Genomic DNA, 24526 nt, shown 5'->3' on the forward strand with positions numbered 1-24526 from the left:
TTGGGAGTGAGAGACTGGTGCGGGTGCCTGCACCACCACCCTTTCGTGGATCCCTGCTGGCCAGGGGGTGTAGTGGGCTGTTTGCAGAGGTAATTCCCATATCCGCATCTCATGGATGTGGTGTTAATGCTGAACTTCACATCTTTGTGATGAGTGTTTAATGTACAGCAGCAGGTCCCCCTGGATCTCAGTGATGAGGGTGGGTGCAGCTGAGTCCCCGTGATAAGGATGCTCCCACGAGGGGCTGTGCCTGCCAAACCCATGGATACACACATTTGGGAGCCATCAGGCCCATCCTGTTTTAGGGGTTATGGTATGGGCAGGGGTACCTGGATAGCTGGGACTTGGGCACGTCTGGGGTGCGGAGAGGAGGCCCTGGAATTTTGGAGGGAGCCCAGAGAAGAGTGGGGAGCAGTCTGACAGTGTGCCAGCTGAATGCCAGTTTATTAAGCGTGTTGGGAAAACAAGCACAGCCAAAGAATGTGGAGAATTTCATGGACCGATGGTTCCTGTTAGAGGCTGGTGGTTACCAGGTGTCACTGGTCACGCTGCCCGTGCCGCCAGCTGTGCCTGGTGCCCTCCCACCAGGATTTGGGTTGGGATTTGGGACTGAGCACAGCCCAGCTCCAGATGTGACCCCAGCTCCCCACACCTGGGCTCCCAATTCCATGGGGTGTGGGTCTGCACCTGGCTCTGCAGTGGACACCGAGCTCTGGGAAGGTGGGACTGTGGACCCAGCTCCAGGAACACGGGATAATTCTCCAGTTTCCCAGTGCCAGGAAGGAGCACAGCCCCCAGCTCCTGGGGCAGCACTCCCGAGCCCCCCCCCCCCCCCCCCCCCCCCCCTCCATGCACCAGCTCTCAGCCCTGGAATCAACAACCAGCATTCACCAAACATCCGACTTCTTCATTCCACTTTCGGACGAAACAAACACGAAACCCTTCTGCTTATCTTAGTTTCTTTTTCTGTGTGTTTTTTTTTTTAAGTCGAATTTTTTGTTTGTTTGTTTGTTTTGTTTTGTTTTTTTGCCCCGACCGCACAAAGCGGAAGCCGTGAGGCTGCGGGTGGGCTCGTGCTGAGCCGGGACAACTGGTGTCGGTGTCGGTATCGGTGTCGGTGTCGGTAGCAGCAGCGGGCGCGGTGCCGGCGGGAGGCGCTGGGGCCGCGCCGGCCCCGCTGGGGAGGAGGGGGGGAGCGGGCGGTGCCGCTTTATAAAGCGACGGGAGCGGGGCGGGGGCAGCGCCTCGGAGCGCCGCGGGACCGGGCACCGGTACCGGGGCCAGCCCAGCCCCGGCGGGGCGGAACGGCTCGGAACGGCTCGGGCCGGGCTCCCCCCGCCGCGGCGGCCGGGCGGGATGAACCGGCGGGGACTCTGCGCCGGGCTCTACTGGCTACTGCTGCCGCTCGCTCTGCTCGCCGGTGAGTGCGGGGATCCCCTAAAGGTGACCCGGGTGTGTCTCCTGTCCGTGGAGAGGGTGGCTCGGGGGGCACTCCCGGGGCTGTCCTGGGCACGTGGAGCGAGGGACGCGGGCAGAGCCGGGATGTCCGGGGTGAGAGGATCCCGCCGCCAGGAGCCGAGCCCGGTGACTCCGGGAGGGATCGGTACCGGGACGGGCGGCGTTGCGGTTCCCCCGCGGGGATCGCACTAAATCCCGCTGTCTCCACCCGTGAGCGACCCCACTCTCCGGGGCTGGTGTCCCCTTCTGTCCCCCACAGCCGGGGGTGTTTGGGGTGCAGGTGACCCAGTTCGTGTCACCACACTCGCTCTGCTGCGGTCGCAAGGTGGGGGATGCGGAGGTTGCTTTGGGTGGGCGATGCCCGGGGGGGACAGCTGGCACTCATCCTGTCCCCATTCCCGGCTGGATCCCGGCAAGCTGAGTGCCCACCCCGACCCCTGTGGCTCTGCGGTCCCCAAGCTGCCACCAGCCCATTCCCAGCACTGTCGGCCTTTGATGGCAGATGTGCCACCCACCGAGGCAACCGGCTGGCCACCGGCCTGGAAAATCCCCGTGTCCCGGGACGCGCAGGACAAGAATCGGCTCTTTGAAGCCCGGCTGCCTCCGGAGCCTCTTCGGGGCTGCGTTTGCGTAGACGCAAAGGAAAAACCTCTTTATAAATAGGATTGTTCAAGGGGCTCCTTGTGCCGGGCACGGGCCGGGACTGTTTGGGCTCACACCACCCGTGCTGGGGGCCTGAACCCCGGGAAGCTCTGGCATGGTTTTTGGGGTACCCCTAGAATGACTTTTTGGGATATTGTCACCTGGAGAGAGAGGGACATGCGCCCGGCCGAGGGAGGCACATCCAGCCCATCATCCCCGTTCCCAGCTGTGTTTTGGGGAGCAGGGATGAGTTTTGGGGAGTGCTGCCTCTCGGCAAAGCCTCGTTGGCAGAGGAAGTGGGTGACTCTTGATAAAACTGCTTTTCATTTGGTTTGCTGGGGCAGTGACTCAGAGCATCGCGCAGGATGTGAGGAGGTTAATTATAATTATAACCCAGCCCAGGAGCGGGGCTGGCCGAGGGGGCTGCGCTCCCCGGGACCTGCCGGGTGCGTGCCCTGGGTGCCTGGGGTGACACGTGGCCTCCGGGCGCTGCCTCCCGTGGGGCCCCCCTGCTCCAAATCGTGCTGCTTTGGCCCCAAATCCTGCCAGGCTTGCTTGGCTTTTCACCCTGCTCGGCACGGATCCTCTCCCCGCCCCCCCCCCAGACTGGTGGCTTTGCTGTACCCCCTATTGAGCTTGTAGGTGGCTTGGTTTAAATTTGGGCTTGGGCGGGGACTCCGTCCTGCTCCAGCTGGTTGGCGAGAGGGGGGTGACTCAGCAGTGCCCAGGGGTCTCGCAGGAGCACCCGGGGGAAACTGAGGCACGGGTGTGTGTGTGTGGGGGGGTGGAGGGTTGTGGTTCTGTGTCCCGCTGCACCTGGGTGGGAGGATTTGCCCCGGAGCACGGCCCGCCTGCAGCCCTTCCTTCCCCTGGCAGTTTGGCTCTCCCCAAACGTCCGCAGGATGTTTGCTCGAGGCTCCGGGCCAGCTCGGGGCGAGTGGAGGCCCAGGACTCATAGCCCCACGGTGTGGCTCGGGGCAGCTCTCCACGGCTGGCGCAGCCCGGCTGTGCCATGGGCTGTGTGCCCACCTCGGCTCCATCCTTCCTGTGCCCTTCTGGGGAGCACAGCACATCCCACACCCATGGATCCCCCCGGGCCAGCTGTGGCTCCGTGGTGCTCAGGCAGAAGTGATGGGTGAGGGTGGCACCCCCTCCCTGGGGATGTGGTGCCCCCCAAAACCCCCTGATGTGGGGACTCAGCCCCCCCTGCCCTGCCAGGGTGCTGGGGGGTGCCTGGGGGTCCCGAGTGCTGCAGGGCTGGAGCCCAACTGGGTGCCAGCGTGGGCTGTAGCAGCTGCCTGCTGCGGTCAGGTGCTTTTTATAAAACCGAGGGAAATAAAATAGAGAAGGGAAAAAAAAAACTGTATTAAAAAAAATAGAAAAAAGCAAAGCCACTGCTGTCTCCAAGAGCAGTAACTGCTGCTTTCTTCCGGGCGCAGGGGGATGGGACTGGATGGAGATGCAGGGTGTCCAGGACTGAGCCCCCACAGCTCCAGTGAGGTGGGGGGCTCCCCAGGGGTGCAGCAGGTCCCCTTTGGGTGAGGACTCCAGGGTTTGGGCACTGCCATATGGCAGCCACGGTCACGGCCCCTCTGGGAATGTTAATGTATCTGGGAATGTGCGTCCTCATGTGTCCCAGCTCTGAGCCTGCAGCTCTGGGAGCCCTGTGGCATGGGCTGTGCCATCCTGGCGTGTGCCAAGGAAGGGGATATCCCCTGGCACTTGTGCCCCGAGCTGCTGCATTCCCTGTCCCATGGCACAAGCTCCTGGCTGATGCTGGGATTTGTCAGGCTGGCACCCAGCCCAGAGCCCTCCTGGGGAATCTCCTGCAGCATTCCCAGGAGCAGGGTCGGGAGCTGGCGGGATCCAGATGAACTTTCCGCAAAAACAGGATATGGTGGGAGAACCGGTGGGGCTGTTCTTTCCTGGAAAGCGGGGCTGAGGCTGGGGCTGGGAATGTGCCTGTGGCCAGCTCCGCTTGCCCAAGGGCTTGTCACTTTGGGGCTGATGGGATTTTGGGATAGGGAGAGCCACGCTGATGAGATTTTGGGATAGGAAGAGCCACACTGACAGGATTTTGGGGTGAGGCCTCTGGGTTCCTCACCCTGCCTCTGGTTTGCAGCCAGCAGAGTCGAGTCCTGAGAGCAAAGTGACACCTCGAGGACCCTGTCAGGGTCCCTGGGGTCCCCACCTGGGGCTGGTGAGCTGAGAAGCAGCTTGGCAGAGCTGCCTGACTCCGGCAGCAGGTAACGGGCCCCTGTGTGAGCGAGCAGGGCAGGGAATTAAAGAGCTTTGCTAATTAATCCTGAGCGGCCGCAGGTCCCTGTGGAGCAGCGGCCGCGCCGGTGCCGAGCGCGGTTTGGGTGCAGGGCGATGGTGCAGGGCTGCTGTGGGGGTCTGGGGAGCCCCCTTTGCCCCTGCAGCTGGGTACGGATCCATCCTGGAAGCTGGCTGGGTGTGGGATGGTGCCTGGTTTGCAGGGAGGGGGCTGCACCAGACCCCAGTCCTCTCCCACAGCCGCTCTTCCCTGCCCAGTGCCCTGGGGAAGGCGCTGATGCCGGCTCCTCCTGGCTGCCCCCACTTTGCCAGTGGTGCCCAGTGACCCCAGTCCCCTCCCACGGGGAAATTCAATTAAGGCTGGCATGGAGGAACCCCGGCACATCCTGCCCAGCTCCTCAGTGCTGCAATTTATTCTCCTGGCTCATTAATGTTCTTAATATTTCACGTGCTGGCTGTGGTTGGTGCTGAACTCCTGGCAGCATGGGGGCTGATCCTGGGGTCACAGGGGTGAGCAAGCAGGAATTGGGGTGCCAATCCGGGATACCTGACGTAAGGAACAAGGTGAATGCTCAGAGAGAGACACCCCGGCGTGTCGTGGGCGCTGTGGGTGCTGCACCCACCCAGCTGGCTGCTCAGAGGGCAGGTTTACTCTCCCCACACGCCAAACTGGTTTTTCTCCCTGTGCCTGCACTTTCCCCACTGTCAGCACTGCAGGGAACCGGTTCCCTGCGACTGTGCAGGATGCGTGCAGCGCCCACGCACGCATGGCATGGCATGCCCTGCTGCAGCCAGGTGGGTGCCAAGCCAGCTCCCAACGGTGCTCCCCAAATCCAGGGTGTCACCACCTTTTTTCCCTCCTTTTCCATGCTGGTAGAAGCCATCCAGCACTGGTGGGAGATTTCCTGGTGATGCCTGAGGGGTGCAGGGTGAGCTGGCAAGCCACAGGGTCCCGGGGATGCTGGCGGCACCAAATAACGGGGTCAGCGTGTGGGTGTCCCCCCGGTGCCCAGCGATCCGTGTTCTCACTGGGACTCCCAGCGATGCCACCACGTGCCCTCGGTGTCACCAGCACCCAGGACGTGACCGTGGCAGGGCTAGGGGCTCACGGTGGGGCTGGGTCACCCCAAAGCGGGCAGTGGGGTGGGTGGCCACTGGCACGGCGATGCCAGTGGCCAAGGGGCCCTGCCTGGCTCCCACGGAAGCCGCAGCAGCGTCTCGCCCCCGTGCCGGGAAGGCTCCTCTCGGCTGGAATATTTGCTCCATGAGATCATGGTTTGCCGAAACAGCCAGGAGCCCTCGGCAGCGGCTGCGGGAGGTGACGCGTCCCGTCCCGGGGTCACCGCGGGGAGGTGGCTGCTGCTGGTGACAGTCCCGGTGTCCCCCACCCCTGCTCGGGGCCGGGCTGCGCTTCTCAGGTTTGGGGACACGTGGGGACCCCGCTGTGGGGCCGCAGCTGGTTTTAACCCCAGAGTGGGATGTGTCCCGGGGTATTCCTGGGCTCTCCCTCCTGCCACCCCCATGCCATTCGAGGGTGCCCCGCTGTCCCCCGGGGGTTGAGCCGTGTCCCCCCCCGGCTGTGCTGTCCCTCTCCCCAGGATGTGTTATCCCATTGAAACCTCGTAAACACAGGAAGGGCCGTGCCGGGCTGCACGTCCCTGGCGCCTGGCCGGGTCCCCCTCATCCACCCCCCCCAGTCCCACGGGGTCTGAGCCCCCCCTCCGTGTCACCCCCTTCCCATTTGGGGTGCCAAGAGGAGCAGCTCCCTGCCCTGGCTGTCCCCAACACCAGTTCCTTGTGGCTGTCCCAGAGGGATCCCCCATTGCTGGGGGATTGTCCTGGAGCAGGGCTCGGTGTCAAAGCTCATTGCCCATCTCCAGGCAGGTGCTGGTGCCGGGGGTGTCTCGCTGGTGCTGCCCTGTGGGTGCTCCCAGCTCCTGCCGGTGCATCTGCTGCTCTCTGTCACTGTCACTGTGGTGACAGGAACGTGACAGGAACGCTGCATCCCCAGCCGGGGTGGCAGCTGCCCCACCACGTCCCTGTCCCCATCCCTGTCCCCATCCCTGTCCCCATCCCTGTCCCCATCCCTGTCCCCATCCCTGTCCCTGTCGGTCACAGCTCTGCAGGGCGCTGGCTCCTCCGGTAGTTTCGTGCCTCCAAACAAGCTGTAATTTAGATCTAAAAATAAGTGAGGGGGAAGGTGCTGAGCTGGTGGCACACCCAGAGCAGGGCTGTGCTGGGGGCAGGTGCTGTGCCAGCCCTGCTGGGGTCCCAGCCTGGCCGTGGGGGTCCCTGCAATACTCAGCATGGTTTTGTGGAAATGATGTGGAAATGCAGCAGATTTTTCTCATGTCTCTCCTTGCCCTGTCACCCCATGTGTCTGGGACCTCTGGTGTCCCCTCGTGTCCTTGTCACCCATATGGGTCACCAGGAGTGGCAGAGCCTGAGGTCCTGCCTTGTGTCCCTCTTTCTGACAACGCTTTTTTGGGGTTTACCCCCTTGTCCTACCTGGCATCACCCCAGTGCCACCTGGCATTTTAGGATGCCTCTCTTTTGGGGATCCCCATGATGGGAGAGTGCACCTGTGGACCCTCCCGGTGCCACATCCCTGTCATTAACCCTGTCCCTCTGTCCCCAGCCTGCCTTTTCCGCTACAATGTCCTCTCCCTGGTGTACCTGCTCTTCCTGCTGCTCCTGCCCTGGTTCCCGGGGCCCTCCTCACGCTTCACCGCAGGTAAGGGGCTCACCTGGGGCTGCAGGGGTGGGACAGGTGGGGCAGGCAGCAGGAGAGCTGCCACCCCCCTCCTGCAGGCACCTTGGCTGTGGTTTCACCCTGGCTGGGCAGTGTGGCTCCGTGTGGAGCCTCTCTCTGTTAATTATAGCCCAGCGGGGCTATGAATAGCCCTCCTGCTCCAATGTGGAGCCTTATTAACCAAAAACCTCAGGGCTGGGCTGTGTGGGCACACCACAAGCAGCCCCAGCACCCTTCCCGGGGCACTGGGGCGTCGTGGTGGCTGCAGGGGGTCACCCACACCTGGGCAGGTGCCCATAGCCCCCCTGTGCCTGGCTTGGACCCCACCCCCAGTGCCTGGCACGGCCACAGCTAAAAGCTTTACCCTCTGAATATTTCATGGGCTCGCACGGCCCTGGATCCCGGCACTGCTGAGAGCCTTCGTGTGGATTTACAGGAAAAAACAAGTGGAGGGAAAGCTGCTGGCCCGGGGCCGCCCCCAGGCCGGCTCGCAGCTGTGGTGGGCTCGCTGCCCACCCCACCCCCTGGCCAGGAAAACGGGCACAGGGCCCGGAGAGCCGGGTGGGATGGGGGCATGGCTGCAGCTGGTGGAAGGGCTGAGGGGATTTGGGGTGTGGGGGGACCCCTGGAGCCCCTCCCATGGGATGTTCCAGCAGGGATGGGGATGCTGACTGCTCCCCAGTGTGATCCTGACCCAGCAGGGCCAGGGAGGTGCCAGCTGGGTGCTGCAGGGACAGGGAAGGTGCTCCTGGGCTTTGGCTCTTGGGGTGCCCTTGGGCTGTGCTGGGTGAACAAAACCCTGGTGGGATCCTGACCCTGGAATCTCTGGGCACAGTGCACCCTTCCCAGCTCCCCCTGAGGGTGCAGGGTCTCTGCTGGGGTTACTGGTGTCCCTGCGTGGTGGGTGACAGCTTTGCCCGTGTCTCACAGGTCACACCACCCGCATCCTCAAAGCTCTGCTGGGGACCAGCATCATCTTCCTCCTCACCCACCTGGTTTTCCAGATATGCCTGTACACTCTGCCCGTCCTGGATGAGCTGCTGGGGCCCAACTGTGAGTATGGGTTGGTTGTGCCCACCCATAGCCCCGCTCCCTGTGCTGCCCTGGGGCTGCACCCTCAAGCTGGTGACATGTGGGACCCATCCTGCTTCTGCTGGGGGGCTGCTGAGGGTCCCAGCCACGTGCCAGCTCTGGGGAATGCCCTGTGCCATGCCAGGGTGCCCACTGCACTGGATGGGAGTGTTCTCCCCATGGTTGTGGTGTGCTCAGAGCCTGCCCATGCAGGGTCTGCCCCTCCTTCCCACAGGCAGCTCCTGGGAGGTCCTTGCTCGTCACATTGGGGTCACCAGGTAAGGGCACCCTCATATGTGGGGCTGGGGGCTGGCAGTGGCTGGGGGGGGTCACCCCTAAGCCCTCCTCTGCCCTGCTCTACCCCCAGGCTAGATTTGAGTGACATTCCCAACTCGGTGCGGCTGGTGGCACCTGATGTTGGCATCCTGCTGGTCTCGTCCCTGTCCTTGTGCCTGTGTGGCCGCCTCAGCCCTGCCACCTCCAGACGGAATCCTGAGTCCCTGGAGTCCTCTGAGTGGGTGAGAGCCGCCCCCACTGTCATGGGGACATCCCACCATGGGGACATCCCACCATCCACAGCCCATCGGGGAGTCCCTGTCCCTTCCCTGGGCACAGCCTGGAGCTTGGTATGGGGACACCCCCAATGGTCAGGGATCCAGTTTGGGGCAGTTTTGGCCATCTTGGAGGGCTTGGTCATTGTCACACAGCTTGGGGTGACTCAGCCATGGAGGAGTGCCTGTGTTTGCTCTGGCATGGCCACAGGGATCGTGGCAAACAGCTGGGACAGTGGAGTGGGCAGTTATGGGCTGCTGGCCCCCCGATGGAGCTCACTGGGTGCTGTGCCACGCCGTGCCATGCCAGCCCCACCTGGCAGTGCCAGCAGGTCACGGGGACACTGTGCGTGTGGCAGACACGTCCCCAGTGGCACCCCCAGCCCCACTTTGGGGCTGCCGTGCCTGGTCCTGGCCGTGCCGGGCTGTAACCAGAGCAGTGGCCAGCCTGGATGCCTTTGCTGTGAGCCCAGGGCCGGCACAGGAGGCAGCCTGGAAAAAAGCTCAGTGCTGGGAACACGGATCCCTGAGCCAAGAAAAACAACTGCCCTTTGGAGGCGCTTTCCAGCTGGCTGACGAGATAAACACGGCAAGGTGCCGGGCACTGCCCACCTGGCGGGCCGCCCCTGCCCTCCCCAGAGCAGGGAAACTGAGGCACGGCCAGGAGTTGCCCAGGATCAGGTCGTGGAGCTGACACGAGGCTGGTTTTCCCTGGCAGAGGGAAGGGGAGGATGTGGGGCGGCTCCGGCGCGCGGCCAACAGGGACAGGCGGCTGAGGAACCGGCTGAGGGACAAGGCTCACTGGCTGCTCTGGGAGGCTGGCAAGGGCCTGGCCATCCTGCTGCTGGCCTTGGCAGGTGGGCACAGAACGTGGGGGGCACGGGAGGATGCTTGGCCCGAAGTGGGGATACTCAATCCAGGGTGGTTGCGATGCTCAGCACAAGGGAAGGGATGCTTGGTCCATGTGGGGAGGATTTTCCATCCAAGGGGGAAAGCTCAGTGCAGGGCGGGAGGGATGCTTGGTCCAGAGGGACGGGATGTTTGGTATGAGGGGGGAGAATGTTCAATCCAAGGGAGAAATCTCACTCCAAGGTTCAAATGCTTGATGTGTGGAGGAAGAGTTGCTTGGTCTGGGGAGAGAGGGGATGCTCATTCCAAGCAGGAGTGATGCGTGGTCTGAGGACAGATTTAGAGTCCAAGGGGAAAAGCTTGGACCAAGAGGAAGGAGATGCTTGGTCCAAGGTGGAAAACTCAGTCCAAGGGGAAGGGATGCTGGCTTCAGTGGGATGCTGCTCGGTCCAGGGGACTGCTGGGCTGTGCACTGACCACCCCGGGGTGCTGCTCCCCAGGGATCATCCACCCCTCCGCCTCCTCCGGCGTCTACTTCCTGCTCTTCATTGGGCTGTGCACATGGTGGTCCTGTCACCTCCCTGGTAGCCACCAGGCCTTCAATGTCTTCTGCGTTGTCGTCAGCATCTACGGTGCCTGCCACCTGCTGTGCCTCTATGCCTACCAGACCCCCTTTGTCCAGGGGCTCTTCCCACCCCCCACTCTCTGGGCACGGTGAGTCCGTGGGGAGGGAGCTGTGCCCGGGGTGCCCCTGGGCTATGGGGTGAGCTGTCCTGTCCCACCCCGGGGAGGGCAGCCAGAGCATCCCTCTGGTGGCAGCACAGCGATGGGGTCCTGGCTTCTGGTCCTGGCTGGGGGGGTTAATGCCACCTCTTCTGTCCCCTCACAGGGTGTTTGGGTTCAATGACATCATCCGGTACTACAACTGCTCCCAGCCCAACACCCTGGACCTCAACACCAACTACCTCTGGCCTGTCTATGCCAACCCTGGCATCCTGCTGCTGCTCTACTACTCCATGGCCACCCTGGTGAAGCTGCGCTGGCTGTATGCCAAGGTGAGGGGCTGCAGGACAGAGCCACACCCCGATGGTGACAATGGTGACTATGGTGACAATGTGTGCCTGGCTGCTGCCTTGGTGCAGGGAGAGGTGGGGAGGTGGTGTGGCCACCTTGGCAGGGGGCTGGGGCATGGTCCTGCTCCCCAGTGGTGGCCCTGGGTGCCCTGAGCTGGCTCCTGCCCCTCGCAGAGAACTGTGGCAACGGCACAGCCGAGCCCGAGGGACCTGGTGGAGCTGGAGAGTTGGCCCAGGGACACTCAGCACGTGGCTGAGGACGCCGAGGTGGGTCTGGGGGGCTGTGCAGGGAATGGGTGTGGGATGAGGGTGCCAAGGTGGGTTTTAACCCCGCTCTGCCCTCAGCCCATGCTGTTCCCCAACACCGGGAAGCCAAGCAGCAGCAGCGAGAACTGCACTGTCCACATCCAGAGCCCATGTAAGCCTGACCCCAGCCCCTCCCCAAACCCTGCCTGCATCCTGGGGGTGCCTCGTGCTCCCTCTCCCCATCCCAGGAGTGTATCTCACACTCCCTCTCCCCATCCCAGGAGTGTATCTCACACTCCCTCTCCCCATCCCAGGAGTGTATCTCACACTCCCTCTCCCCATCCCAGGAGTGTATCTCACACTCCCTCTCCCCATCCCAGTGGTATATCTCACACTCCCTCTCCCCAAACTCTGCCTGCAGCCCGGGGCCACCTCCCTCTGCCCACGCCTGTGCCAAGCAGGAGGCATCCAACAGCCTGGCTACCCCTGCACACCTTGGGCCACGTCCTCCTGAAGCAGAGCTACTTGTCTGCCCTCATCGCCATGATGGTAAAGAGCTGGGAGGGGACACGGGGAGGGGACACAGACATGGTGAGGGGGACACATACATGGTGGGGGACACCTCCTGGGCCGAGCCCTCACCCTCCCTGCCCACAGGTGTGGAGCATCATCTACCGCAGCTGGCTGACCTTCGTGCTGCTGGTCTCGGCGTGCCTGATCTGGATGGTGCGGAGCCGCCGGCGCTTCGCCATGATCTCCTCACCCTTCCTGGTGCTCTATGGCGTCAGCCTGTGCATCCTGCAGTACGTGTGGGCCATGGAGCTGTCCCCAGAGCTGCCCACCCACACCAGCTTAGTGAGCCTGCAGCCGCTGGGGCTGGTGCACCCCAAGTACCCCTGCATAACCCTGGGGGTCAAGGTAAGTGCGGTGCTGTGTTTTATTTATTTATTTATTTATTTATTTATTTATTTATTCAGAGTTGGGATTAAAAGCTCGAGGCATGGTATTTTTTGTCTGGAGTCAGGTGTTTATTAATTTTTGTTTATATGATGTTTTTACAGGCTGTGGGTTTTACAGTGTTTTAAGCTAATAAGTTAAAAATTGGGCCTGTTTTTTTACAAAGGCTGACTGTTTAATTAACAAAAGCTACTTAAATTGTTTTTACTTTTAACCTAATAACTAACTACTTGTGGCCTGTAATGTGGGGTTCTTTTATTTAATTACAAAAGATTACTTAGACTCATGAAGAAGAAGGACTAAACTTCTCTTCTAAAACTTTCATTTTGCTATATATATTACTACATCTTAAAACTTTAAATTCTCAGCTTTTCACTATGTGATATTACACAGTTCTATTCAAACTACACACTCACAATCTTAATTCTTTCATTTAATTTTGAAATCCTTCTCCATGGCCTCTGGTCCAAAGCAGTGTTTTCCTGGGGGGGGGGGGGGTGGGGGTGAGTGCCTGTCAGCACAGAACGTTTAAAATTCTCAGTTTCCAGGGTTCCAACAGCACTGTCCCACCCCTGTCCCTGCTCACTGCCTGTCCCCACAGCTCCTGCTCACCCTCACCTTCTGGATGCTGCTGCGGCAGTTCGTTAGGGAGAAGATGCTAACGAGGAGGTCCCTGGCCACGCCACTCATGGAGGTGTCAGTCACGGACACAGGTGAGGTGGTGTCACCCACACTGCCCCACATCGAGCACCCCACAGCTGTGGAGGGGACACCCCAGTGCCCCAGCCCAGCTCCTGCAGCCCCTCCGTGCCCCACAGACACCAGGCAGATGAGGGATGTGCTGCAGAGCCTGGGGCAGGTGGTGAAGAATTTCTTTGCCAAGTTCTGGATCCTGGTCTGCGCTGCCAAGTTCATCGTGGTGACCTTTACCGGGCGCCTCGTCGTCTCCAAGATCATCTACATGCTCCTCTTCCTGCTCTGCATTATCCTGTTCCAGGTGGAGAAACTGGGGACTCCTGGGGGTCTGTGCCATCCCCAGGGTGGCCCTGCTGACGTCCCTGTCCCTGCAGGTGTACTACAGCCTGTGGCGCAAGGTGCTCAAGGGTTTTTGGTGGCTGGTGGTGGCCTACACCATGCTGGTGCTCATCAGCAACTACACCTACCAATTTGAAGACTTCCCCATGTACTGGAGGAACCTGACGAGCCTCAGTGATAGCCAGTGAGTGTCCCCCACCTGCCATGGGGTCCCTGCTGGCACCAGCCCTGTGGTGGCACCACCGAGGCACGGAGCAGGTTGAGGTTGAGCCTCGGTGCCTGGTTGGGGTGGGGTGGAAGAAACCCTGTGCTGACCCTTCTCTCCCCATCCAGGCTGAGTGACGTGGGCCTGGAGCAGATCAGCATCTCCAGGCTCTTCTCCAGCATCCTTATCACTGGTTTCTTCCTTCTGGCCTGCACCCTCCAGCTCCACTGCTTCCACGAGCCCTTCATGCACATCACTGACCTGGCACGTGTCCACACCCCCTCTCCAGCCCCCTGCCACATTCCCAGGTAGGATCCAGTGCTGGGTGACCCCCCTGCACCCCGAGCCTGCCATCCCTGCTCTGAGCCCTGCTTCCCACAGGTCTGAGGAGCTGCAGGGGAGCCGCCTGCTGCGGGATGCGGCCGCTGCCGAGACCACCCAGTCCAGAGACTCCGACACCGACTCCCTGGGTACAGGGCAGGAATGGGGGACAGGCTGGGACGGGGTGTCTTCCAAGCCAGGGGGGACCTGGGAGGGTAGGGAGTTGGATTTGGGTTGATATCCGAGAGTGGGAGGGTATGGAGATGGATTAGGGCGTCCTCCAAGCCTGGAAGAGAATTTCAGGGTATGGGTTGGGGCTTCCTTCAAGTCTGGGAGGGTGTGGGGATGGACTGGGGTAGCCTCTGAGCCGGGAAGGGGCTGGGAGGGCATGGGGGTGGAGGGGGATGTCCTGAAAGCCAGGATGGGACCAGGGTAGTGCAGGGATTTGTTGGGGTCTCCTCCATGTCTGGAAGGATACAGGGATGGATTGGGATGCTCTCTGAGCCAGGAAGAGGCTGGAGGTTGCAGGGAGGGATTGGGTTGTTCTCCAGGTGTGGGGGGTTGTGGAATGGGGTGTTCTCTGAGCAAAGGAACACACCGGGGATGGGTTTGGGGTGTCCTCAGAGCCAGCAAGGCTGCAGGGGTGTCCATGAGGGTCCATGTCCCACAGAGTCCAGCAAATGGGGGCTGGTGCTGGAGCGCCTGATCGTGCTGGGCCAGACCTTCTCAGACACGATGACGCGCGGGGAGATCTTCATGAGGCGCGTGCTGGAGCTCCACGTCGTCAAGATGGTGGCTCTCTACACCGTCTGGGTGGCCCTGGAGGAGGTACCCTTGGGGCTGCAGGATTGGGGGGCTCAGCCCGGCCCCCCGAGGTGCTGACACAGCCCCTGCCCCAGGTCTCGTTGATGAACTTCTTGCTGGTGCTGCTGTGGGCCTTTGCCATGCCCTATTGCCGCTTCCGCCACATGGCCTCGTGCCTCTCCACCATCTGGACCTGCATCATCATCGTCTGCAAGATGCTCTACCAGCTTGAGATCGTGGATCCCGAGGACTACTCCAGCAACTGCACCCAGGTGTGCCCAGTGGGGCTGGTTCTTGGGGGCCTCCCTAGCTGGATGGGGGATGTGGGGGGGGGGGGGGGGGGGTCCTAGGGGCACTGACCCATCCCCTGGTGCTCCCCTTGGCAGCCCCTGCCCAACAGCACCAACCTGACCCCAGAGGAGCTGGGCAACTCCACGCTGTACCGTGACCTCGTGGACCCTGCCAACTGGTTCGGTGTCCGGAAGGGCTTCCCCACCTGGGATTGCGTCAAGGTGGGCACGGGGATACTGTGGGGAGCACCTGGGAGGGGAATTCTCGGTCCTGAGCATCCCCTGTTCCCCCTGCAGAACCACCTGCTGCTGCTGCTGCTGCTGGTGTTCGAGGCCGTGGTGTACCGGCGCCAGCAGTACCACCGCAAGCAGCACCAGCTGGTGGCCCCCGTCACCGAGACCATCTTTGAGGACATCTCCCGCGAGCACCTCGACCTGGACCTCATCAGCTGCGCCAAATACTTCATCAACTACTTCTACTACAAGTTTGGCTTGGAGGTGGGAGCGTGGGCTTTTTGTGGGGAGGGGTCGTGGTGCTCACAGCGTCCCCGGTGCTGAGTCCTGTGCCCCGCTGCGCCCCCAGATCTGCTTCCTGATGATCGTGAACGTGATCGGGCAGCGGATGAACTTCCTGGTGATCCTGCACGGCTGCTGGCTCGTGGTGATGCTGACACGGCGGCGGCGCGAGGCCATCGCCCGCCTCTGGCCCAAGTACTGCCTCTTCCTCGTCATCTTCTTCCTCTACCAGTACCTGCTGTGCCTGGGGATGCCACCTGCTCTCTGCATGGGTAAGGGGCACACCCAGCCTTCCTGTGGGGCACCATTTGCCTGCCCTGGGAAGGGGCAGGAGGAGGGGGCTTGGCACTGATTGTGCACCCTGCCCCCTCCCCCCCCCCCCAGACTATCCATGGCGCTGGAGCGAGACCATTCCCCTCAACTCGGCGCTGGTCAAGTGGCTCTACCTGCCTGACTTCTTCCAGGCTCCCAAATCCACCAACCTCATCAGTGAGTAGCCCCGTGTGGTGCCCTGTCCCCCTGCTCTAGCCCCTGGCAGTCCCCTGCTCCTGGGGTGACACAGCCTGTGGCAGTGTCCTGCTCCCCCCACTACTCCACCTCTGTGCCCATGGGGTGACCTGTCACCCTATTGCAGCCCCTGTCCCTCCCCAGCCATCCTGCCTCCAGGAGGGGGAAGGACAGGCAGGAAGGATAGAGGAGCTTTGAGAGCCCCACTCCACTGGAGATAGAGCTTAGATCACACACACCCCATTGGAGAAAGAGTCATGGCAAACCCCACCCTTTTTTTGGGGAACTGAATTGTTTTCCCACCCCCTTTTGGGAAAAGGAGGGACCTGGGGAGATGCACACTTGGTTAAAGAGGAGGTCTGGGAAAGCCACATTCATGAGAATGAACTGGGATGCCCCACGCCTCGGGGAAGGGTTTGGGGGGTACCAGGGTTTTGGGGCAGCGTGTGGCCCGGGCTGAGCCGTGTTCCCTCAGATGATTTCATGCTGCTGATGTGCGCGGCCCAGCAGTGGCGCGTGTTTGAGGCCGAGCGCTCCGAGCCGTGGCTGCGGGCGGCCGGGGACAACTCCGACCGGCTGGACCGGGAGCACGACCACGACAACCCCACCCCAAACTTCATCTACTGCAAGTGGGTGCCCCCAAAATAGCACCCCGACCTGGGCTGGGGTCATGGGAATGGGATCTTCCGTGGGCAGCTGGGATGGGGCCCAGCTGGGGTGAGACCCCTTGGGGTATGGACGCGGTAGAATCCCACCCTTGGAATTCCAACCTTGTGATGCCAGACTTTGGGGTATGGACAAGATGGGTTCCCCCCTGGGATGGGACCCTTTGGGGTAGGGACAAGATGAGATCCCAGCTTTGGATGGCAAATCCTCTGGGACGTGGCTAGGATGGGACCTTCAGGCAGTGGGACCTGCTGGGCTGGGATCTCTAGAATGGGACTGGAACCCCTTTGGGCCAGGGTCCCTTTGGACATGACCTCCCTGATGGCTGGAGCAGGAACACCCTGAGGCTTTTCTGGAAGGCGATGAGGTGGTCCAGGACACCCCTGGTAATGGTGCTGGACCCTCACAGGCTTTATGCCATAACCTGGGATAAGGCCCTTTGTCCCCCATGATAGGGCTGGTGGGGGGGACTGGGACCATACTGGGAAAGAACAAGGTCCCTACTCCAACCACCCCATCTGCAGGTCCTACCTGGACATGGTGAAGGTGGTGGTCTTCCACTACTTCTTCTGGGTCGTCCTCGTGGTGGTTTTCATCACCGGTGCCAACCGCATCAGCCTCTTTGGCCTGGGTTACCTGCTGGCCTGCTTCTACCTGCTGCTCTCGGGCACTGCCATGCTGCACAAGACAGCCCGCGCCCGCCTCGCGCTCTGGGACTGCCTCATCCTCTACAACATCACCATCATCATCTCCAAAAACATGCTGTCGGTGTGTTGTGGTCCGTGTGCCTCTCCTCAGGTCAGCCTGGGCGTGCCTGGGCTGGTGACAGAGCTGTGTGTGCCCTCTCTGCCTGCAGCTCCTGTCCTGCGTCTTCGTGCAGCAAATGCAGAGCAACTTCTGCTGGGTCATCCAGCTCTTCAGCCTCGTCTGCACCGTCAAGGGCTACTATGACCGTGAGTTGCTGCTCTGGGGGGCTTGGGGGGCTGCAGGCTTGGGCTGCTGCCTGACCTGCCTGCACCTCTGCCTGCCAGCCAAGGCGATGCACAAGGACCACGACTGCACGCTGCCCGTGGAGGAGGCTGGCATCATGTGGGACAGCATCTGCTTCTTCTTCCTCCTGCTCCAGCGCCGCATCTTCCTCAGCTCCTACTACTTACACGTCATGTGGAACCTCCAAGCCTCTGCCCTGCAGGCTTCCAGGTGGGATTGGGGATCTGGGGGGGGGGGGGATCCCCATGGTTGCTGGGGGTTCCCCCTGACCCTCCACTGTCCCTGTCCCCCAGGGGTGTGGCGCTGTTCAAGGCCAGCATCATGAAGAGCCTGAACTCACACCGGCGAGCCGAGAAGAAGTCACTGGACCAGCTGAAGCGGCAGTGAGTGGGTTTTGGGGGGCACTGGGACCCCTCTCCCTGCACCTTGGGGCACCCCTGCGTATAGGGTGCCCCTGGGGGGCTCGGGGAAGCAGGCCCTGAAGCATCCTGTGCCTCCAGGATGGAGCGGATCCAAGCCAAGCAGCAGAAGTACCACCAGGAGCGGCTGCCCCGCAACACCAGCCTGGGGCAGGAAGGGACCAGATCAGGTGAGAGCCGTGGGGTCCCTCCCCTGTCCCCAACCCCTTTCTGGATACACGGGTGGCACTGTGACCCATCACTGACACCTGTCGTGGTGGAGCCCCATGGGGCATTGTGGTGAGGCACTCCTGCCATGAGTGCCCCCCAGGCGGGGTGGGTGCCCCGAGTGTGGCCGTCCTCAGCCCCGTTTGCCATCCCACAGATCCCGGCGATCCCACAGACCCATCCCGGCAGAGGGAGCGCTGGTGGCAGCCGTGGTCAGACCATGCCACAGGTACAGCCCTGGCACGGGGCCGTAATGGGGCACAGCCCCTCAGAGAGGTCCCTCTGCCGGGACCGCTAACACCTGTGGGGTGATGGTGGCACTGCTTGGCCAAGGTGACACCCTGCATGTCCCCTGTCCCCAGGATCAGCTGCAGAGCACTAACCATGGCTTCTCTGCTCCCCAGCGCTAATGGGCTGTTGGACTGGGGGTGCCAGGCTGGGTTTGGGGTCACCGACATTGGTCACCTCTGAATGATGCCGCTTTGGGGACGTGGCAGTTGAGTCGTTGGTTTTGATGTCCCCATGGATGTCCTCGGTGCCAGGCAGAGCCCTGGGAGATGGCAGCAGGGCTAGCCTGGGGTGTGACAGGCTTGCCATGGCCCTGGCTGTGCCATGACACCTTGTGCTCCCCTGGTAGTGCTGCATTCTGGGGAATACTTCCTCTTCGAGTCGGATAGTGAGGAGGAGGAGGAGGTGCAGGAGGAGCCACGGCTGGAGAGGCCAAGTGCTTTCCAGGTGAGCAGGGCTGGTGGACTGTAGAGCAGCTGGAGGGCTGGCAGTGTCCCCAGGGTGCTGATGGCCCCTGTCCCCCTCCAGCTCGCCTACCAGGCCTGGGTGACCAACACCAGGACAGTGCTACGGCAGCAGGAACAGCCTGAGCAACCACGGCCACCCAGCACTGAGAGCACTGCAGGTGGGTGTGGCACCCCAAAATAGGGCTGGGGGGGCAGGAGGGGACACAGCCCTGCCTGGTGCCCGCTGTGTGCCCTGGCAGGGTGTTCCCAGTGTGTGTGGGGGACTCTCTGATGGCTACAGTGGGGTTGGGCACAAGCTGTGCAGCTTATTTGGTGGCCACCCTGGTTTTTAAGGTAGATGTGGGGGGATAGGGGATGGGGTGGTGGATGGGAGAGCCCCAAAAATGATGTTCATCCTTCTTGCAGAGGATGGTGCAAGAAGAGAGGTGGAGGCTGCTGAGGAGGCTGAAGGCCGGGAGGTAGAGAACATAGAAACTTCTGCTGGTAGGTGGGCAGCAGGACTGCAGCACGGGGGCGGTTCTGGGGAGGTCCGAGTGGGCACGAGTCACCATCCACCCTTCTTTTTGCCCTGGCAGAGCGGAGCAACGTCTTGCAGCGAGCACTGAACACGCTGAGGTTCCTGTGGCTGTTGTGCCAGGCCCTGGTGGATGGGCTGACCCAGTGGCTGGACACCTGCACCCGGGAGCACACGGACATGTCTGATGTCCTGCGCCTCGAGAGATTTGTCATGGCACAGCGCCTGGCCAAGGTGAGCCCGGGGTGACACCGGGGCATGGGGGGTGTCACCCCACGGTGGCACTGACGTCCTGCCTGCCACAGGGAGAGGAGATAAACGAGGGGTTCCCAGATGAGCTCTACATGCCACCGGAGGAGTTCTCAGAGGAGCTGAGCCTGTCCACCTTCTTGGCCGCACATTCCCAAAGCAGCACTTCCAGGCAGGTGCATAGAAACCCCTGAGGGCCAGTGCCGCAGGTGGGGCAGGGGGCTCACCCCTGTCCCTGTGTCATCCCCAGCGGGTCCCTAAGAGCTACCCCTTCTTCCAGCAGCCAGGAGCAGGTGGCAAACCTGGAGGACGTGGCTGATGCTCAGCAGTTCCTGGCCGTGCCCCGGCAGCGCAGGCGAACTGCCAGTGAGCTCCTCAAGAGCAGGTGGACGTGGGGACGGTTGGGTGTGGGCACGGCAGGATGGGGATGGGGGCTGGCAGGGGGGCTCACCCCAGCCCTGCACCCTGCAGGAGGGTGTGTGTCTCTGAGCTGGAGGAGTCAGAGCGGTTCTACCAATCCCACAACCGGTTCCTGAAGCTGCTGCTGGCCGGGTACCGCTGTGTGACCGCCCACTCCGAGCTGCTCTGTTACTTGGTCATCATTGTCAACAACGTGATCACCGCCTCCATCATCTCTGTCTTCCTGCCCATCCTGGTCTTCCTCTGGGCCATGCTTTCCATCCCACGGCCCACCAAGCGCTTCTGGATGACCGCCATCATCTACACCGAGGTGGGCAGGGGGTGGCCAGTGAAGGGACGATGCCACCCGGCCCCTGCTGCCACCCACTGACCCCAGTGTCCCCACAGATGATGGTGGTGGTGAAATACCTCTTCCAGTTTGGGTTCTTCCCCTGGAATGGCTATGTCACCATGCTGCGCCACGAGGGCAAGCCCTTCTTCCCACCACGCATCCTGGGCTTGGAGAAGTCCACCCACTACATCAAGAATGACCTCGTGCAGCTCCTGGCCCTCTTCTTTCATCGCTCCCTGCTGCTGGTGAGCCCTGGGCCGTGGGTGGGCATCTGGGGGGAGCTGGATTTGCTCCTGGGGGCTCCAGGCTGAACCGAGTGAGCGCTGGGTGGCTCTGCTGTGGTTTCCCACCAGTGCTGGTGGGAGTTGGTGCTGCAGGATGGGGAGTGAGGTGTGTGAGGCTGTGGTGCAGCAGGACCCCTGACCATGTCCCTCTGCAGTCCTTTGGGCTGTGGGACCAGGAGAAGACGGCGGAGGAGAAGCGGGAGAACAAGGAAAAGGAGGAGAAACCGGAGGAAGCCATGTCCCTACCACCGGTGGTGGCTGAGGAAGGGCTGGAGGCTCCAGCCCGGCCAGGAGCCCTGGCAGCAGCCACGGGGCCAGATCTGGAGCTGGGTCTGGGGGGTGAGTCCATGGAACAGGAAGAGGGCACCCGGGCCACGCAGCTCCGCTTCAGGAGGAAGAGGCAGCAGGAGAGGGAAGCCCTGGAGATGGTTCCAGTGGAAGGTGAGCACCAGTTCCCAACCTTCATGCTATGGTGAGGAGCAGGGCTGGCACCCCCAGGGTGCTGGGGTCCGGCAGGATGTGGCCCTGCAGGACCCTGGCAGTCACCCATGCTGTGCCTCACTTCAAGGGGACGAGGAGGAAGAGGAGGAAGTGTCAGAAGAGAGCTACGCTCACAGGAAGCTGAGGGAGTTTGGCTTGCGGGTCAAGGGCTTCTTCCTCAGCATGTGAGTCGTGGCAGTGCTGTTTGGGGTGGGGGTTTTGGGGTGCAGTCCCAGTCACCTGTCCCCTGTGTCCTCTTGTGTCCCCTGTCCCTGCAGGGCACAGAACATGTACCAGCCAGTGCACAGGTTCTTCCAGGACATCTTGGACACGCAGAACCATGCAGCCACTGACGTCTACGCCTACATGTTCCTGGCTGACGTGGTTGACTTCATCATCATCATCTTTGGCTTCTGGGCCTTTGGGGTGAGCAGCAAGTCCCACAGGGCCCTGACTGTCATGCTTCCACCACGGGGTGAGGCTGGGCCACATCCTGACCTGTCCTGCACCCCAGAAATACTCGGCGGCCGCCGACATCACCTCCTCGCTGTCGGAAAACCAAGTGCCGGAGGCTTTCCTGTTCATGCTGCTCTTCCAGTTCACCACCATGGTCATCGACCGTGCGCTCTACCTCCGCAAGACCGTGCTGGGCAAGCTCATCTTCCAGGTCACCCTGGTCTTTGGCATCCACTTCTGGATGTTCTTCATCCTGCCTGCCGTCACCCAAAGGTACATCCCAAAGGATTCCATGGCACGGCGTGGTCCTTGTGTGGCACCTTGGTGTCCCTGAGCCCTGGTGGTGGCTCAGGTTGGCGGCTGAAGAGTGACACGTCCCTCCTGCAGGTTGTTCCGCCAAAACACGGTGGCCCAGCTGTGGTACTTTGTGAAGTGCATCTACTTTGGACTGTCGGCCTACCAGATCCGCTGTGGATACCCCACCCGTATCCTGGGCAACTTCCTCACCAAGAAATACAATCACCTGAACCTCTTCCTCTTCCAGGGGTAGGGCACGGGGCCACAGGGAGCCCCAGGCACTCCGAGGGTGCTGCTGTACCACTGCCCTGTCCCCGTGTCCCCCCAGGTTCCGCTTCGTGCCCTTCCTGGTGGAGCTGCGGGCCGTCATGGACTGGGTGTGGACGGACACCACGCTGTCCCTCTCCAACTGGATGTGTGTGGAGGACATCTACGCCAACATCTTCATCATCAAGTGCAGCCGGGAGACTGAGAAGGTACAGCCCCTATGCCAAGAAGGGTCCCTCACTAAACCCCTTTTGGGGGTCTGTTGAGGTCCCCTCCAAGCACACCCTACACAGTGTGCTATCTCCCCCCATCCCAGAAATACCCCCAGCCCAAGGGGCAGAAGAAAAAGAAGGTGGTGAAGTACGGCATGGGCGGCCTCATCATCCTCTTCCTCGTGGGCATCATCTGGTTCCCGCTGCTCTTCATGTCCCTGGTACGCTCCGTGGTGGGCGTCATCAACCACCCCATCGATGTCACCGTCACCCTCAAGCTAGGGGGGTACGAGGTGAGGATGTGGGGGTGGGTGTTGGGGTGCCCACATGGGGGACACCAGCGTGCCCTGCCCGGCTGATGTCCCCCTGTCCACCCCTCCCCAGCCTCTGTTCAGCACGAGCTCCCAGCAGCAATACATCCAGCCCTTCAACCCCGAGGACTACGACAAGCTCACGGCAGAGTTCCAGAGCGATCCGGTAAATCCTCCTCCCCCCACCCCAAAAAATCCTTGCTGGCTGCCTGGGGCAGGTGCTGGCTGAGCCCCCAGGGCAGGAGCTGAGCCATGTCCCCACCCCTGGTGGCAGTTGGCCATGCAGTTCATCACCCTCTACGGTGACGAGGACATCGTGACCGCCCGCATCGAGGGCAGCTCGGGCTCGCTGTGGAGCATCAGCCCCCCCAGCCGCGAGCAGATGCGGCTGGAGCTGCAGAACGGCTCCTCTGACATCACCGTGCACATCTCTTGGAGCTTCCAGAGGTACCTCGGGCACGGCCAGGGAGGAGCCAGCCCTGCCTGCACACCCCCTGCCCACACTGAGCCTCTCCTGCCCGCAGGGACCTGGGCAAGGGGGGCTCGGTGGAGAACGCCTATGGCAAACACACCACAGACCTGGAGCCTGGCACGCCCCAGCGCCTGGAGCTGGCCCAGATGTTGGATGGCACCAGGGATGACCCCGTGTGAGTGTCCCCAGAGGGGGTGACTGTGACTGGACCCCTGTGCTCAGTGGGATGGTGTAAACCTTCCCTCCATCGCTCCACTTTCTCTCAGGGTATTGCCCAAACTCTTCCCCAAATACATCCGGGCACCCACTGGCCTCGAAGCTGAACCTGTCAAGCAGCTGCTGCCAGGTAGGTCCCAAAATGTCCCCCACAAGAAAACGAGCACTGGGTGCCACCTCTCTGAAGACAGGGAGGAGGACATCAGTCCCAGTGTGCCCCTCCCTAAAAAATCAGCGCTGGGAGCACACCAGTAGCCATGCTGGGTGCCAGCCCCTAAGGACAGTGAGGCTGTGATGGCACAGTAGCCACTGTGCTGTGCCCTGATGCTGTCACCCTGTCCAGATGATGTGGAGAGCTACCTGGACGTGGAGGTGCAGCTGAAACGGGAGCGCAGGGGCTCTGTCCCTGGTGAGCACTTTGTGGAGTGGTGGGTGCTGAGGCTGAAGGACGCCCCACCCCACGAGGGCAACATCCTGCCCATGATCATCTTCAACGACAAAGTCAGCCCCCCCAGCCTGGGCTTCCTGGCTGGCTATGGGTATGTGGAGCGTAGGGTGGAGGGGGGAGATCCAGAGGGATATCCCTCTGGTGAGATATCCAGGGATCCAGGATGTGCTCCCAACTTGCAGGATCATGGGGCTCTACGTGTCCATTGTGCTGGTGATCAGCAAGTTCGTGCGGGGCTTCTTCAGCGAGATCTCCCACTCCATCATGTTCGAGGAGCTGCCCTGTGTGGATCGCATCCTGAAGCTGTGCCAGGACATCTTCCTGGTGAGGGAGACGGGCGAGCTGGAGCTGGAGGAGGAGCTCTATGCCAAGCTCATCTTCCTCTACCGCTCGCCCGAGACCATGATCAAGTGGACACGGGAGAAGAATTAAGGGGAAGGGGCTCCAGCCCCTCCCTGACAGGGACATCACCGCCAATGCCTTAACCAGCCCCCCCAGCTGGAGTCACATCCCGGCCTGGGAGGCAGTGGGATGTGGGGTTCTGGTGCTCCCTTGGAGGGAGGATGTTTTTCTTACGTTGCTTTGAAGCCGTCTGACCTGCACAGACCATGTTGTGCCTTCCCGGGGAGGGGGACAGGAGGTGGCCCCCCCACCCAGTGGGGACCCCTGGCTGCCAGGTGGGGATGGGAGGGGGGATCAAGAGGCAGCCTGTGCCCCTTCCCTGCTGGCCCCAGCCTTGCTCCAGAACCAAGTTGAATTCAAGCAATAGCCCCCTCCCCACCTCCAGGATGGGGGTCCTGTGTTGTGGCCTCCCCACGTTTGAGGGGGGCTGGCAGCCCCAGTTGGACTTTAGACACTTGTGACTTCAGGTTTGTTTGTTTGTTTATTTGTTTTTATTAATTCAAATGGTTTATTTATACAGATATTGAATAAAACAAACTTGAGGCCTCCGTGGCTGACAGGTAGCTGGGGCAGGGA

At 61.7% G+C, this 24526-nt stretch overlaps 1 protein-coding gene across 1 annotated transcript; it reads left to right on the forward strand.

The window, feature by feature from the left end:
- The first annotated feature begins 979 nt into the window (after positions 1 to 979).
- PIEZO1 (piezo type mechanosensitive ion channel component 1 (Er blood group)) lies at positions 980 to 24496 on the forward strand. The gene is made up of 51 exons (XM_062500286.1): positions 980 to 1420; positions 7016 to 7111; positions 8060 to 8182; positions 8436 to 8478; positions 8568 to 8718; positions 9470 to 9608; positions 10101 to 10314; positions 10490 to 10655; positions 10848 to 10940; positions 11019 to 11127; positions 11341 to 11468; positions 11577 to 11837; positions 12478 to 12589; positions 12695 to 12873; positions 12947 to 13095; positions 13245 to 13424; positions 13498 to 13586; positions 14108 to 14265; positions 14337 to 14513; positions 14628 to 14753; positions 14829 to 15029; positions 15115 to 15319; positions 15432 to 15536; positions 16030 to 16183; positions 16745 to 16988; positions 17077 to 17173; positions 17252 to 17420; positions 17504 to 17593; positions 17711 to 17799; positions 17994 to 18065; positions 18474 to 18571; positions 18653 to 18749; positions 18997 to 19074; positions 19167 to 19339; positions 19411 to 19526; positions 19605 to 19739; positions 19826 to 20084; positions 20162 to 20350; positions 20545 to 20830; positions 20958 to 21054; positions 21148 to 21295; positions 21384 to 21598; positions 21713 to 21871; positions 21951 to 22098; positions 22206 to 22394; positions 22486 to 22578; positions 22687 to 22859; positions 22937 to 23059; positions 23151 to 23230; positions 23444 to 23639; positions 23731 to 24496. The coding sequence occupies exons 1-51, from the start codon at positions 1357 to 1359 to the stop codon at positions 23978 to 23980; spliced, it is 7485 nt and encodes a 2494-aa protein (XP_062356270.1). The 5' UTR covers positions 980 to 1356; the 3' UTR covers positions 23981 to 24496.
- The last annotated feature ends 30 nt before the right edge of the window (positions 24497 to 24526 follow it).

The sequence above is a fragment of the Cinclus cinclus genome, chromosome 11 (assembly GCF_963662255.1).
Source record: "Cinclus cinclus chromosome 11, bCinCin1.1, whole genome shotgun sequence".
NCBI lineage: Eukaryota > Metazoa > Chordata > Aves > Passeriformes > Cinclidae > Cinclus > Cinclus cinclus.